The sequence below is a fragment of the Castor canadensis genome, chromosome 19 (assembly GCF_047511655.1).
Source record: "Castor canadensis chromosome 19, mCasCan1.hap1v2, whole genome shotgun sequence".
NCBI lineage: Eukaryota > Metazoa > Chordata > Mammalia > Rodentia > Castoridae > Castor > Castor canadensis.
The window spans coordinates 9252094-9265268 of record NC_133404.1 but is presented as its reverse complement, the minus strand read 5'-3'; the positions used below and the strand labels follow the sequence as shown (position 1 = coordinate 9265268).

The 13175-nt window shown below is 41.6% G+C and overlaps 1 protein-coding gene across 2 annotated transcripts in view; it reads left to right on the top strand.

Annotated features, from left to right (window-relative positions):
- Positions 1-12581, top strand: part of Mthfs (methenyltetrahydrofolate synthetase) — a 275932-nt gene extending 263351 nt beyond the window's left edge. The window contains exons 4-5 of one of the 2 annotated variants that reach the window (XR_012443824.1): positions 3025-3127; positions 12453-12581. Coding sequence is in view for 1 of the 2 variants with exons in the window: in XM_074061484.1 (XP_073917585.1) it covers positions 12453-12536 (84 nt within the window). In the remaining variant the exon portion in view is untranslated. The remainder of the gene's footprint in view (positions 1-3024; positions 3128-12452) is intronic. The other variant, XM_074061484.1, reaches the window with a different exon arrangement.
- Positions 12582-13175: the final 594 nt, after the last annotated feature.

Sequence of the window (13175 nt, the reverse complement as noted above, 5' to 3'; positions counted from 1 at the left end):
AATCATAGTTAAATTCACCCCCTCCATCATTCTCCTTTATTCCCCTTTCCCCCGTTCCTGGAATAGTTTCAACAGGTCTCATTTTCCCATTTTCATGCGTGAGTACATACTATTCTACCATATTCACCTCCTGCATCTTTTCCCCACATTCTTCCTCCTCCCACTGGTGCCAGCTCCACAAACAGAACCTGTTGTACCTTCCTGTTCTGTGTTTTTGAAAAAAGACATTTTATTTGTATGAGATAGCTATACAGGGAGTTTCATTGTGGCATTTCCATGTATGTATGTATTATAACCTGAACTGGTTCATGCATTCTGTTTTTGTCATTTCTACTGTAGTCACCTCCTTATGGTGATTTCAACAGGTTTAAAATTTCCATATTCATTCTTGTATAGAAAGTACATCAACCATATTCACGTTCTTTACTTCTTTCTTTTACCCTTCCTTTCCTATTAGTGACTTCCCCTTAGCATGACCTGTTTTTCACAGTATTGCTTGTATTTAAATTGGGTCTATATTCCACATATGAGAGAAAACATGTGGCCTTTGACTTTTTGAACCTTTCTCACTTTACTTCAGATGATGTCAAACAAGGTGTTAATGACAGAATATTGTAAAACCAAAATGTAAAAAAGCAAGGTTTATGCTTGACACAAGATGACATAAACACATATAGTCTTAAAAGGAAAACTTTAGTAATAGTTTAATTTCATAGGACACGGAAGAATCAGTGGTTACTTCTTTCACTAAGGCCAATATTATACAGCAATGCAAGTCATGACTATCTTCGGACATTTTGTGTACAGAACTATAGCGTTAAGAAACAGGAAAAGGTTTCTAGACCTCTGTGAATATAAATCTCATGTATCTCTGAAGATAACTTTAAATCTTCCTTTTGTAACTTGGCTTCCTTACAGCTAGATCATATGTGGATTTCTCTCATACGTAGTCTCCATGGGAGGGTTCATTCAAGAGATACAACACATTCTCGGAATGGAGTAGAAGTTGGCTGCCTCAGCTTGGTGGTTGTTTAGGAAGTTTCTGCAGGAACCAAGTTTTGAAGACTGGGGTAAGGGGAGGGAGAGAAAGAGAATTCTAGACAGAGATAATTGTGGGTGCCACGTATGGTGGCACACTCCTGTAATCCCAGTACTTGGAAAGCTGAGGCAGGAAGATTGAATTCCAGACCAGCCTGGCCTGCATAGTAAGACACTGTCTCAAAAAAAATGTGAAAGTGAAGACATAAAGGTATACTTGCTCATGGTCTATGTCAGAAACGTCAAATAATCTTACTATGACTGGAAAGTAAGAGAAAGGAAAGGGGAATGAAGCTGGATCAATGGAAGGGCCAATCGAGGAGTCCTGAATGTCAAACCAGAGAGTTTAGGTTTTATCCTGGGGGCCATTCTATCAAAGAGAAAATGATATACTCCAGTGAGCACACGGAGAGCAGATGAGGCCAGGATGAGACTAGACACAAGGCTGCTGCAGTGAAGTAAGAAAGACAGGAGGGGACCAGAGCTTTGGGCCATGGCACCGAGACAGGGAGGATAAGCAGGTGTGGGTTTGCAAACAGAGATAATTTGCATTGGTGATGATTCAATATGACAGAAAGTGGGAGGAGATTGAAAGATGGCCCTGAGTGTTTAAGTTGGATGACAGGTCAATAGGGTTGACCCAAGAATTTTATGAAGCAAACCAACAATTATTATATAGGGGATGAGTTCTTGGTTCATACTATAAATGTTCTATTTTTTTTTTGCTCAAAAAGTTTCACTCTTTTGAGACTTGTTACTCCTAACGTGCAGATGGGAAACCAGGTGAGGAGCATGCCTTAGTCATAGCTATACCTGGGCAAAGTGGTCTTGTACCAAGTGCTACCCTTTATCCCCTACCAGGAGAAATGACTTAGGAAACACCCACAGAGCACCAGGGCAGGATATGACAATCCTCTTAGACATTCAAAGAAATCTGCAAGTGGCAGTTTTCCTTGGGCAACTTTTCCTGTGATACCATTGAGGTTTGGCTAAACCATGCAGTATCCATAGTTTCTTAAGCTAAGTTGTGAAATGTGAGCTGTCAGTCTCTACTCCCTAGGAAGAAACAGTTGTCAGTAAAACAGATGTGGCAGTTGCAACATTTAGATGAAATACTGATGACTTCTAAAAAGCCAGCTTGTAATCACTATTCCTTTTGATTCTGGAGCCAGTGATTTTGGTGATTGGGCTCTGCTGTAATTTCTCAGAGAATTCAGCATGGGGGATTGTGCATTCCCTGTGGAAGCTTTTAAGAACCTCCCAGCTCCCAGATCCCCAAAGCATCCTTCTAAGGTGAGAAATCAAGAAAGGCTTGATACCAAAGTTTACCACACTAAGTACCACCTGGCAGCTCTTACCTAATTTTTTTTTAAGTGCCAAAGACTTAGCAATGAGCAATACTTGAGGTTTAATACAGACAGTTACTGGTTTTCCTGACTAACGCCTTTTCCTAGGACTTCACAGTGCTTCAAGAGTTAGTCAGCTCTGGCTTTTTGGACTCTGCTCCTATGATTCTTTTCATGTGGAATGTTCTGTTTGATTTCTGTCTGTCTATTTAGATCCTTCTCCTGCTCAAAACCCAATTTATATGATCCATTTTTTGTTGTTGTTGAAAATGTCTCCACTTGGAATTTTCTGATTTGTTCTCTGTACCTATTAGAATTTTGTGTATGTGACCAAGACAAAATTTACTAATTTCCCCTGCTATCGAGAATTGTCCCCTAGTAAGGCCCTGAGTTTAAACCCCAGTCCTGCCAAAAACAAATTTACTCCCTAGTAAACCTCAATCATCTTGAGAGAGGTGGTAGGTGGCAGATAGACATAAACAGTGCCACAAGAGAAAGAAAGTCATTGCAATTAAATTTCTCCAACTCCATAAGTGACCAGTTTCTGTTAAGATCAAAGTAGCCCATCAAAGCCAAGGGATATCACAGGATGCTTTGAAGTCTGTCACTCACCTAAAGCTTAATTCTTTTTTTCCTCAAGAGTAAACCACACCCTGGGGACTGGAGGCTCAAGTGGTAGAGCATCAAGTGTGAAGCCCTGAATTCAAACTGCAGAACTACAAGAAAAGAAAAGGAAAAATAAAGTAAGTCACACCCTAAATATCAGCTAGGCCTGGGGCTGGGAATTTCACACAGGTAATCTTTTTAATTTAATAAGATGAAGACCTAGCCCCAAAAGCTACAGTGACCCACTTTCAGTCTATTGAAAGTGCACTTCTTTCCTAATAAACTTTGCTATCACTTTTACTACATTTTCAGTCTTGCCTGAATTCTTGCCAGAGGCAAGGATGGAGATAGATACCAGTGTTAAACTTTCTGGTAAAAGGGGGGACTATGGATTCACCTCTGTTTATGAATTTCTGTCCCCTTCACAGTCCTCCTCCCCCCTTAGTCCCCAGGATATTGCCTTCAAAACCAACACTTATTTATTGAGACTTGCAATGTGATTTTACATACAAAAGCTTATATAATGCTCAAAACACCTCAAGGAAACAGATGCTATTCTTATCTCTATTTTACATACTCTTTAATTTAGCAATTCCATTTATAAGAATTTATTCTATAAATACACTGGTGTGTATGAAACTGGCCCATATAAAAGGTTGTTCATTTCAACATTGACTGAAATAAAGAATGGAAACTGAACTAGGGGATTGGGTAACCAAGCCATGGAAAGTTTATCAGTGGAACACTCCTGCAGCTAATGGAAAGGATTCAGCAGCTATGCATGATCTGGTATGGAAGAGTCTCTAAGCCAGATTCTTTTAAGTGGAAGGGATAAAAACAATCACGTTATTATATAATCTATATTACTATTTGTAAGAAAAGTCATATGTGTGGGGCATATATGTGCCTGTCTGTGTGTATAGATTTATGTATATATCCTTCTCACAAGGATATACAAGAAGTTGACAACACTTGGTACCTCTAAGTAGAGGAACTTGGAGATATGCTGCTTGGGGTTAATAGATTTTTGGTCTGATGTGACCCCCACACCTCCAGCTTCAATGTCATCCTGCAATGTATCTGAACTTCTTAAACTGGAACCACACCACCACTGAAGGTGACTTTAGAGCTTTATTTTTAAACCAAAAGGAGATTGACCTAGAGAAGTAGGTGAGAGTCATTCTGTAACTTAGCAAGATGCTAGAATCCTTTCTTTTTAATTAAAAACCCAAACACTGAGACTATAAGCATATTAAGTCACAAAAGCAGTTGTATGTTCTGCATGGGTAGAAATTTCTGACACCAATCATAGTAAAATGTTTATTATCTACAAAGGCCATTAACAAGCCTCTTAGACATCCATGGGGAGGGAAAGGAGACCCTCTGTGCATCCACTGAGCCCTTCCTTCCTGCCACCATGTCTCCTTCCTTCCTTTCAGGATGGGTGTCCATGAAATTTTCCTCCAAAGGCTCTCCAGCAGAGCTGTCAACCTCCCAGGCTTTCATGTGCATTGATTGCTGCTATTTTTGTTATTTTCCATTTCTTTGATGCTGTTCCATTGTCCCTCCTGTGGTTGCCCTTTTCTGATCTTTCGTATTTTAATTAATGTTGTTTAATTATACTTGGCCCCCTGAGGCTTTATAAGGGGTGAATTCAATGGAGGGGACTCAGTGAATGAATTCGCTAGTCATCTGCACACTTGTTATCAAGGCTTCACACCCAGGGGCATACCCAGTCATTTCAAAGACAGCCATAATGCCACAGGAAGGGATGGTGGGACATTTAGGAAGAAAAAGGGCCTAGCAAATAATGGTTTGATTCCATTCCACAGGATGAGGTTATTAATGATTGGTATTTGGGGCAACACTTTACCTTTACCATCTTATAATTTTTTGGCTGGAAGTGAGAATTAAATTGATATAACATGGATCATCAAAAGAAAAACATACAAATTTATGTAACACAAATTTTATGTGGTATTGGGAGCCTTCATAAGGAAATGAAGACCCAAAGATGCAGTTAAGAATTGAATATTCATATACTGAGTTAGACAGAGTAGACAGTTGTGAAACTGTGATGAGGCAAAGGGGTTTTGTCTAGGGTAGTTAACTGGGTGGAGAAGTGACTACGAAGATAGGGTTACTTTAACAAGGATGGTTTGTACAGATTCCTTTGGGCTCAACTTTCCATTTTTGAAGATAAGAATGACATTTGTTGCTGGTCTAGGGAAGAATATTCCACATGAAAATTTCATTTCTTGCTTTAAAGAAGAAAGGAAGGTTGGAGTATTCTTTTTTGCACTTGCTGTCTTTTAAGTGCCTTTATCTCAAAATAGTCAACGTGCTGAAGAGGTGTATTTTGAGGTTGCATGTTCTAAACTCCCTCAGTATTAAATTCAATTCAGTTAACTCTCACTCATGATGTCCATGGGACATGGTTCACCAAATATAGCCTAGAAGCAGAGGAAGCCTTCCAAGGAGGTCCTTATCCAGCTGTGTCAGTCAGGGCCCTATGCCTCATCATTGTCCCTTTAAAGGTGACATCTGTGATACAGTATCACACACTATACCCTCTGTTCACCTTCACCTGTACCCTTATGGTGAGGACAATGTTCTTCCAGCATCAGTGGTTCAGACTTTCTCTGTAGAACTTCCTGCATGTTCTGACTTTCTCTGTAGAACTTCCTGCTTGTTCTGACTTTTTGTGGTTATAATTCAGTCCCCTCAGAGCCACTAACCTGACTAGGCTTGAATCTCGGGGTTCCCTGTGTTTCCTCAGCCTAATTGGCTTCTTTGTTTTCTTTGATTTCACCTTAGATCTGCTGTATTTTAGTTTAGACTGTGCCCCAATCCAGGGGCAGAAGGAAAGACTGTAAGGGCACCCTGCTAGGAGTCTACTGGAATGGGGAGGCTCCAATGTGTTAACTAGAAGCAAGTTATCCTACATGATGGGTTAGAGAGTGCATTTGGCTTTCCCTGATTGATCTTAAACTACCAACAAGGACAAAAATTAGGGAGGTTGTTAGTTATTGACATGTCCTGACCATTTGGGGCTAACTGTTACAGAAGCAGTGATCTGGCTTCCTAGGCTGGCAGCTGTGGTGTGGATCAGAATTCTATGGTGATATGTGGTTGAGCCATTGTTTGTTTGGGTATTTAGTCTCTTGGTTCTAAAAGACATGTTTCCCATCCCTAATATTTTAATACTAAAGGGTTAACTCTCCAGGGTCCCAGAAGTCCCAAGCAGAGACCCCCCACCCACGCTGCCTAAGTAACCTCTGACATAATGAAAGGCACAGCTGTCTGAGATCACAAGGACACTGCCTTTATCGCTCCCTGGCTGCCTACCCCATAAAAGCTCCTCACCCCTAGCCCCCGGCACGCTTGCACCTCAGCCTGTCCAGAGTGCAGGACGCCTTCACCACTGTGAAATAAAGTGGTCTCTTTTTCTTCTCTGGGTCTTCTTTTCTAACAAATACACCTGAAATTAGATTTTAACTTATGTTTTACATGATATTATTAAGTTAAGGCAGATCTTTCTTTCTTTGTAGTTGATAAAATAATGATACAATTAAATTCCTGGTATCTTAGATTTGATAAAATATAATATTGTGGTAAAAATCCTACGATAGATTTTCCCCTTTCGAGATTTCATACCACAGTGAAGAAGGGAAGACATCTATAAGAAAGTGTCATTTCAATATGTATTTTAGGCGACCTTACATGGTTCATTACTACAGCTTTGGTGCAGACAATATTACTGGAATTGTGGCAGTGGAAGAGAACTTGGGACTGGGTCTTATGGATATGGAGCTGCAGACCCACCAACAGGAATGAACTGTAGAGTGTTTACTTGGAGCCGGACCTTATTCTAGCTGTAATATGAATTATCTTTTATATTCAAGAAGGATTTTTAGTTAAGAGGGAGGTGGAATTCTTTAAGGACAAAACCATAAACAGAACCTTAAGCAATAAAGACTTTTAAATTCACATTACAAGGAGTCCAAAGAGAGACTAACCAAGGATAGTATAAGGACTCAATAATCGATTAGAACTCAATCTCTCTTTCCCTTCTTGCCATCTTGTTGCCTGGCGTCTTTCTCATGGTAGCTTGCCCTGCCATAGTTCCAGGTGGCTCCTTCTGCTCCAGGCATCATGGCTATTTTCAGGGTGGGAAGTCTCAAAAAGGAACAGCATCTATGTGGTTAATCAGGAAAACCAAAGCTTCTCCAAGTACTTCTAGCAGATTCTTCTTTTTTTTTTTTTTCCTTTTTCTTTTATTATTCATATGTGCATACAAGGCTTGGTTCATTTCTCCTCCCTGCCCCCACCCCCTCCCTTACCACCCACTCCGCCCCCTCCCTCTCCCCCCCCAATACCCAGCAGAAACTATTTTGACCTTATCTCTAATTTTGTTGTAGAGAGAGTATAAGCAATAACAGGAAGGGACAAGGGTTTTTGCTGGTTGAGATAAGGATAGCTATACAGGGCATTGACTCACATTGATTTCCTGTGCGTGGGTGTTACCTTCTAGGTTAATTCTTCTTGAACTAACCTTTTCTCTAGTACCTGTTCCCCTTTTCCTATTGGCCTCAGTTGCTTTTAAGGTATCTGCTTTAGTTTCTCTGTGTTAAGGGCAACAAATGCTAGCTAATTTTTTAGGTGTCTTACCTATCCTCACCCCTCCCTTGTGTGCTCTAGCTTTTATCATGTGCTCATAGTCTAATCCCATTGTTGTGTTTGCCCTTGATCTAATGTCCACATATGAGGGAGAACATATGATTTTTGGTCTTTTGGGCCAGGCTAACCTCACTCAGAATGATGTTCTCCAATTCCATCCATTTACCAGCGAATGATAACATTTCGTTCTTCTTCATGGCTGCATAAAATTCCATTGTGTATAGATACACAATTTTCTTAATCCATTCGTCAGTGGTGGGGCATGTTGGCTGTTTCCATAACTTGGCTATTGTGAATAGTGCCGCAATAAACCTGGGTGTGCAGGTGCCTCTGGAGTAACCTGTGTCACAGTCTTTTGGGTATATCCCCAAGAATGGTATTGCTGGATCAAATGGTAGATCGATGTCTAGCTTTTTAAGTAGCCTCCAAATTTTTTCCAGAGTGGTTGTACTAGTGTACATTCCCACCAACAGTGTAAGAGGGTTCCTTTTTCCCCACATCCTCGCCAACACCTGTTGTTGGTGGTGTTGCTGATGACGGCTATTCTAACAGGGGTGAGGTGAAATCTTAGTGTGGTTTTAATTTGCATTTCCTTTATTGCTAGAGATGGTGAGCATTTTTTCATGTGTTTTTTGGCCATTTGAATTTCTTCTTTTGAGAAAGTTCTGTTTAGTTCACTTGCCCATTTCTTTATTGGTTCATTAGTTTTGGGAGAATTTAGTTTTTTAAGTTCCCTATATATTCTGGTTATCAGTCCTTTGTCTGATGTGTTGCTGGCAAATATTTTCTCCCACTCTGTGGGTGTTCTCTTCAGTTTACAGACCATTTCTTTTGATGAACAGAAGCTTTTTAGCTTTATGAGCTCCCATTTATCTATGCTCTGTCTTAGTTGCTGTGCTGCTGGGGTTTCATTGAGAAAGTTCTTACCTATACCTACTAACTCCAGAGTATTTCCTACTCTTTCCTGTATCAACTTAAGAGTTTGGGGTCTAGCAGACTCTTCTTAAGTCTCCTTGTCTAGAGCTGGGAGACATGGAAACTCCCTTTGAAGATTCTGAGAAGTCATGTGTTGAGCAGGATGGAGCAGAAGTGAAATGGTGGGCTAGACCAAGTCACTATTTATGGGGCTAGGGTTTGCCACTGCAAAAGAAATTGTGATTCTGTTCAAAGGCTCTCATTGAGTCTGCGGTATGTACTTGGCCCTACTCCTCTGGACAGAGAGAATTAGCTGAGTGCCTGCAAGCTATTTCCCAAACCAATCTGAGGTTATCCAGGCTCCTCATTGCAAGCTAGGAAGAAGGCTGCACTTCCAATCATGGTGGAAAGAGGGAACCCATGTTGGGGTTACCTAAAGGCTTTTTCCTCCTCACCTCACATCCCTGGCTTAGGATTTTAAACCTTTAGCTGAATTTTCTATGGAGATTATTTTGAACTGCAGCCAGCCCTTTGTCACCTCTCCCACCCAAGATCCCACAACCTCCCACCCATATGCAAGTTCAGGGTTTGCACTTTCTCAGGACTGCTTCTCTGTCTCTTGAATATTGGAAACTTCTTCCTATTATTCCAATTCCCACTCCCTTGTGGCTTGACCCTTCAGGTTTCTCTTTTCTGGATGATGATGAATGAACCAAGGTTTCTTTCTGGACCTGAAACAGACCATTTAGAAATCTGTCTCTGCCAAAGGGATATCACTAAGGTTAATGATGTTTGCAAATGTTTGTTCTATGGTCCTTGAATAGACCCATATTTCTTGAAAGGGGAGTATATTCTGTGTGTTCTGTCTTCCTATAGGAAGGGAGAAAGCATCTGTACAAGGAGAGAGGACAGAGATGTACATAAACTTCCAGGCATGGAAAAGTTCACTGCAGTGGGACATGGCAGCTGAGAAGGGGTCGATGCTTGGGTCCTAGACACATCCACTCAGGTGGGGAGACTGGCAACAGCATGTCAAATGAGCGTCACACAGAGATGGAGCAGGAGGCACTTACAGGAACCAAGACAGGGATCCAGCATCTCTGTGGTACATCAGATGAGCATTTGGATGGAAGAGCAAGGCAGATGCTTGGCTACCTGAATGGGTCCCCCAAGGCAGGTCAGGAGCAGGAGGCATGGGTCTCAGTTACCTGAGAGAACACCTGGGGTTTCTCTATCTTCCCAGAGCAGGCTGGAACCTGTAATCTGAATAGGGTTGAGCCTGCAGCTTTCTATGGATATGAACATGGAATGATGTGGGGTCAAATAGTCCAGGAGTTTGTTTCCAGTCCTGCTCTGATCATGAAATTCTTGTTAACTGACAATCAGATTTTACTTTTGAAACTCCTTTTCTAGAATACACATGGGTTCTTATGGCTTGCAGTGTATTTAAGTTCATGAGGGAGACAGAGAGGACTTCTGTTCTACCTCTTTCCTATCATCCAAAGACCTAGGATTATTTTTCTTTTTTGGGGGTGGTACTGGGGATTGAACCTAGGGCCTAGGGCCTAGTATCTAGACAGGTGCTCTACCACTTGAGCCATGCCCCTATCCCTTTTTGCTTTCATTATTTTTCAGTTGGGGGGGTCTCAATTTTTGCCTAGGTTTACCTGGCGCTATAATTCTCCTACCTATGCCCCCCACATAGCTGAGATTACAGGCATGAATGTCCACATCCTCTTGCTGAGGTAGGGTCTTGCTGCTAACTTTTTTTTGCCCTGACTGGCCTCAAATTGTGATCCTCTTATCTCCACCTCCCAAGTAGCTGGGATTGCAGGCATGAGCCACATCATCCAGCTATGGAATCTTTGATCAACTCCATTTTAAATGTCCTTTCCTGGGACTTTATTCTCTTATCACAGCATTTCCCTTAACCTTTCTACTTCCTATTCTTCCCGCATCATTCCTTCTCCCATGTCAGTTCATGAGACTACAAAGGAAGAGCTGTGCTACAGTCTGTGGGCCAAATGTAGTCCCCTGCTTGTTTCTGTAAATAAACTTTCATTGGAACACATGACTGTTTACATGTTACTATGGTTGCTTTTATCCCACAATGGCAGAGATGGGTAGTTCTAGTAAAGGCCTATGGCCCTACAAATATTTACAGTATGACCTTTTACAGACAGACTTTGCTGACCCATGTAGCAGAGTACTGCTGGGAAGGAACCAGCATGCCTGGCATCGAATCCTGGCTCTAGCACTTACTAGCTGGGGTCCTGAAGGAACCACTCTAGATTCCAGTTTCCCCTTCTGCATTGGGTTCACAGATCTCTGTGGATAATAAACATGAAAGCCCTATATAAACTGCAGACTTATGCATAAATAGTAGGAATTACCATTCCTTTCTTTCCTTTGAGTCTTTTGATTGCTCCAGTTCCTTAATTCAATTCTCTTTGGTTATTTCTGTGACTGTGACTAGCTGTATTAAAACCTGCAATTTGCAGGCAGAGCTAATGCTAATTTTCTAGTCAACCTACCTTTCTGTAGGCTACAAAATGACAAGGATATTTTAAAATAAGCATGGATTCTGTAAAAGAATTGGTTCATGAATGAAGCCCACAATCATATATTTTACTCCAAGAGTTAAAAAAAATCTAGTTTATATATTCTCTGTTCAGTGAAGAAATTGCACCCAACTGATTTTTGTAACTATATTTAGCTTTCTCCATGCCACCTTCTTGGCCAAATATTCTATTTGGTTATAGCAGCAATTTTGTGCATGCATTTAGGAAAAGAGTCTCTGAGGACTTGCAGGAGGGTGTGCTGACCGGGGTCATTACTCAGACACCGGGCATGCTGGCTGCTCAGGAGCTGAGCTGGTGAGTACAGGAAACAGGGAATCTGATGTGACAGTGAGTAGTCCAAGCTTTCCCAGGGGTTGGAAGGAAAAAATAGCCCAGATTATGGGGTATAAAGGAATGTCATGTATGTAGGCTTAATTTAGGGGACAGCTCCTCCCCACAAATCAGAGTGATTTGTAGAGGCTATAGGAATTGCTGGAGGTTGCAGACTGGTGGCCTTTGGGGCTGGAAAAGGCCTGCAGACTTGCTTTGTTTGACTTCCTTCATGGTGCGTATGCTTTTTATTGATTAAATGATTGTCTTTAGGTGAGGACGCTTGTTCCTCTTCCATTCCTGTTCTCATCACTTTGTAATGTGTTATGTGTAACTACATGGCTCCCTGAAAACTTAGGATTTGCCTCATTTCACTAAGTAGTGGTAGTCTATGTTGCCAGGTCTAATACAACATCATGGACCCTTCAGTTCCAGTGAGTTGCTGGAAGCCCAGGGCAGGTAACCCAGTCCTTCTCTACCCCTTCTTTGGGGGAGAGAATTTGTTAAAGCCAGCTAGGGATCAGGGCTCCAAATAAATAGACAGATTCAGGCAGGGCTGTAATACCTGCAGAAGGTCCAGAGTATGTGCAGGAAGACAAGGAAAGCCCAAACCGCTGGAAAGAACCCCAGATGGGAGTAAGTGTTGGTGCCTTTGCGCTGCCCACAGCTAGTCCCCAGGACACACTGGGCACTGGACGGGGGCAGTGCCCTTCTTGTAAGACCTTCTTGCTGCTGGAGTTGACTTGCTGTCTCTTGCTAGGCCTGACCAAGATTATCTTGGGACTCCAGCAAGGTTAAAGCTGTAGCCTCAGTTGAGAGGCATGGAGGTTTGGAAATGCTGGGGAAAGATGGATAATACCGTGCTGTTTTTTCTTGTTCTTTATCTGCCTTCCCTTTGTCCCTCATTTAGTAAGGAGCCATGTGTGTTTGTGTATGTATGGCACAGCAGACTGACAGGCTCTATTATCATTTGTAGACTTGCTCGGTGCCTGGCCTGAGGATCCTCTGCATCACTGGAGAAAGAGGAGATCTTTGTTCCAGATTTTTATTGGCCAAGTGATAAACACAGGAAACCCTTCAAGCAATCAGGTAAAGTATATGACCCTCATATAAAATGAACTGAAATTTCATTTTATTTATGCATTTATATATTTTTAAGCAGTACTGGGGTTTGAACTTGTTCTTGTGCTTGCTAAGCAGGTGCTCTACCACTTAGGTCATGCCCCCATCCCTTTTCTGCTTTAGTTATTTTTTTATTAGGGTCTCATGCTTTTTGCCTGGGGCTGACCATGTATTGCAACCCTCTTACCTGTGCCTCCCATGTAGTTTGGATTATAGACACAAACTGCTATGACTGACTTGCTTGTTTGAGATGGGGTCTCACTAATTTTTTGCCTGGGCTGGCCTTGAACCTCAGTCTTCCTGGTTTCCACCTCTTGAATAGCTGGGATTATAGGCATGTACTTCCATGACTGGCCATAAATTGAGATTTTTAAATGCATAAAGTAAAAACATGGGATTATAAAAGAAACCAAGTACTGAAATAGTTATTGGAATATAATTACTTGTTAAATATTAAGTGGCAGATTAGCTAAACGTCTTTTTGTTGTGGTATGGGGGTTTGAACTCAGGAACTATACCTTGAGCCACTCCAGCCCTTTTTTGTGATGGATTTTTTTGAGATAGGGTCTCGTGAACT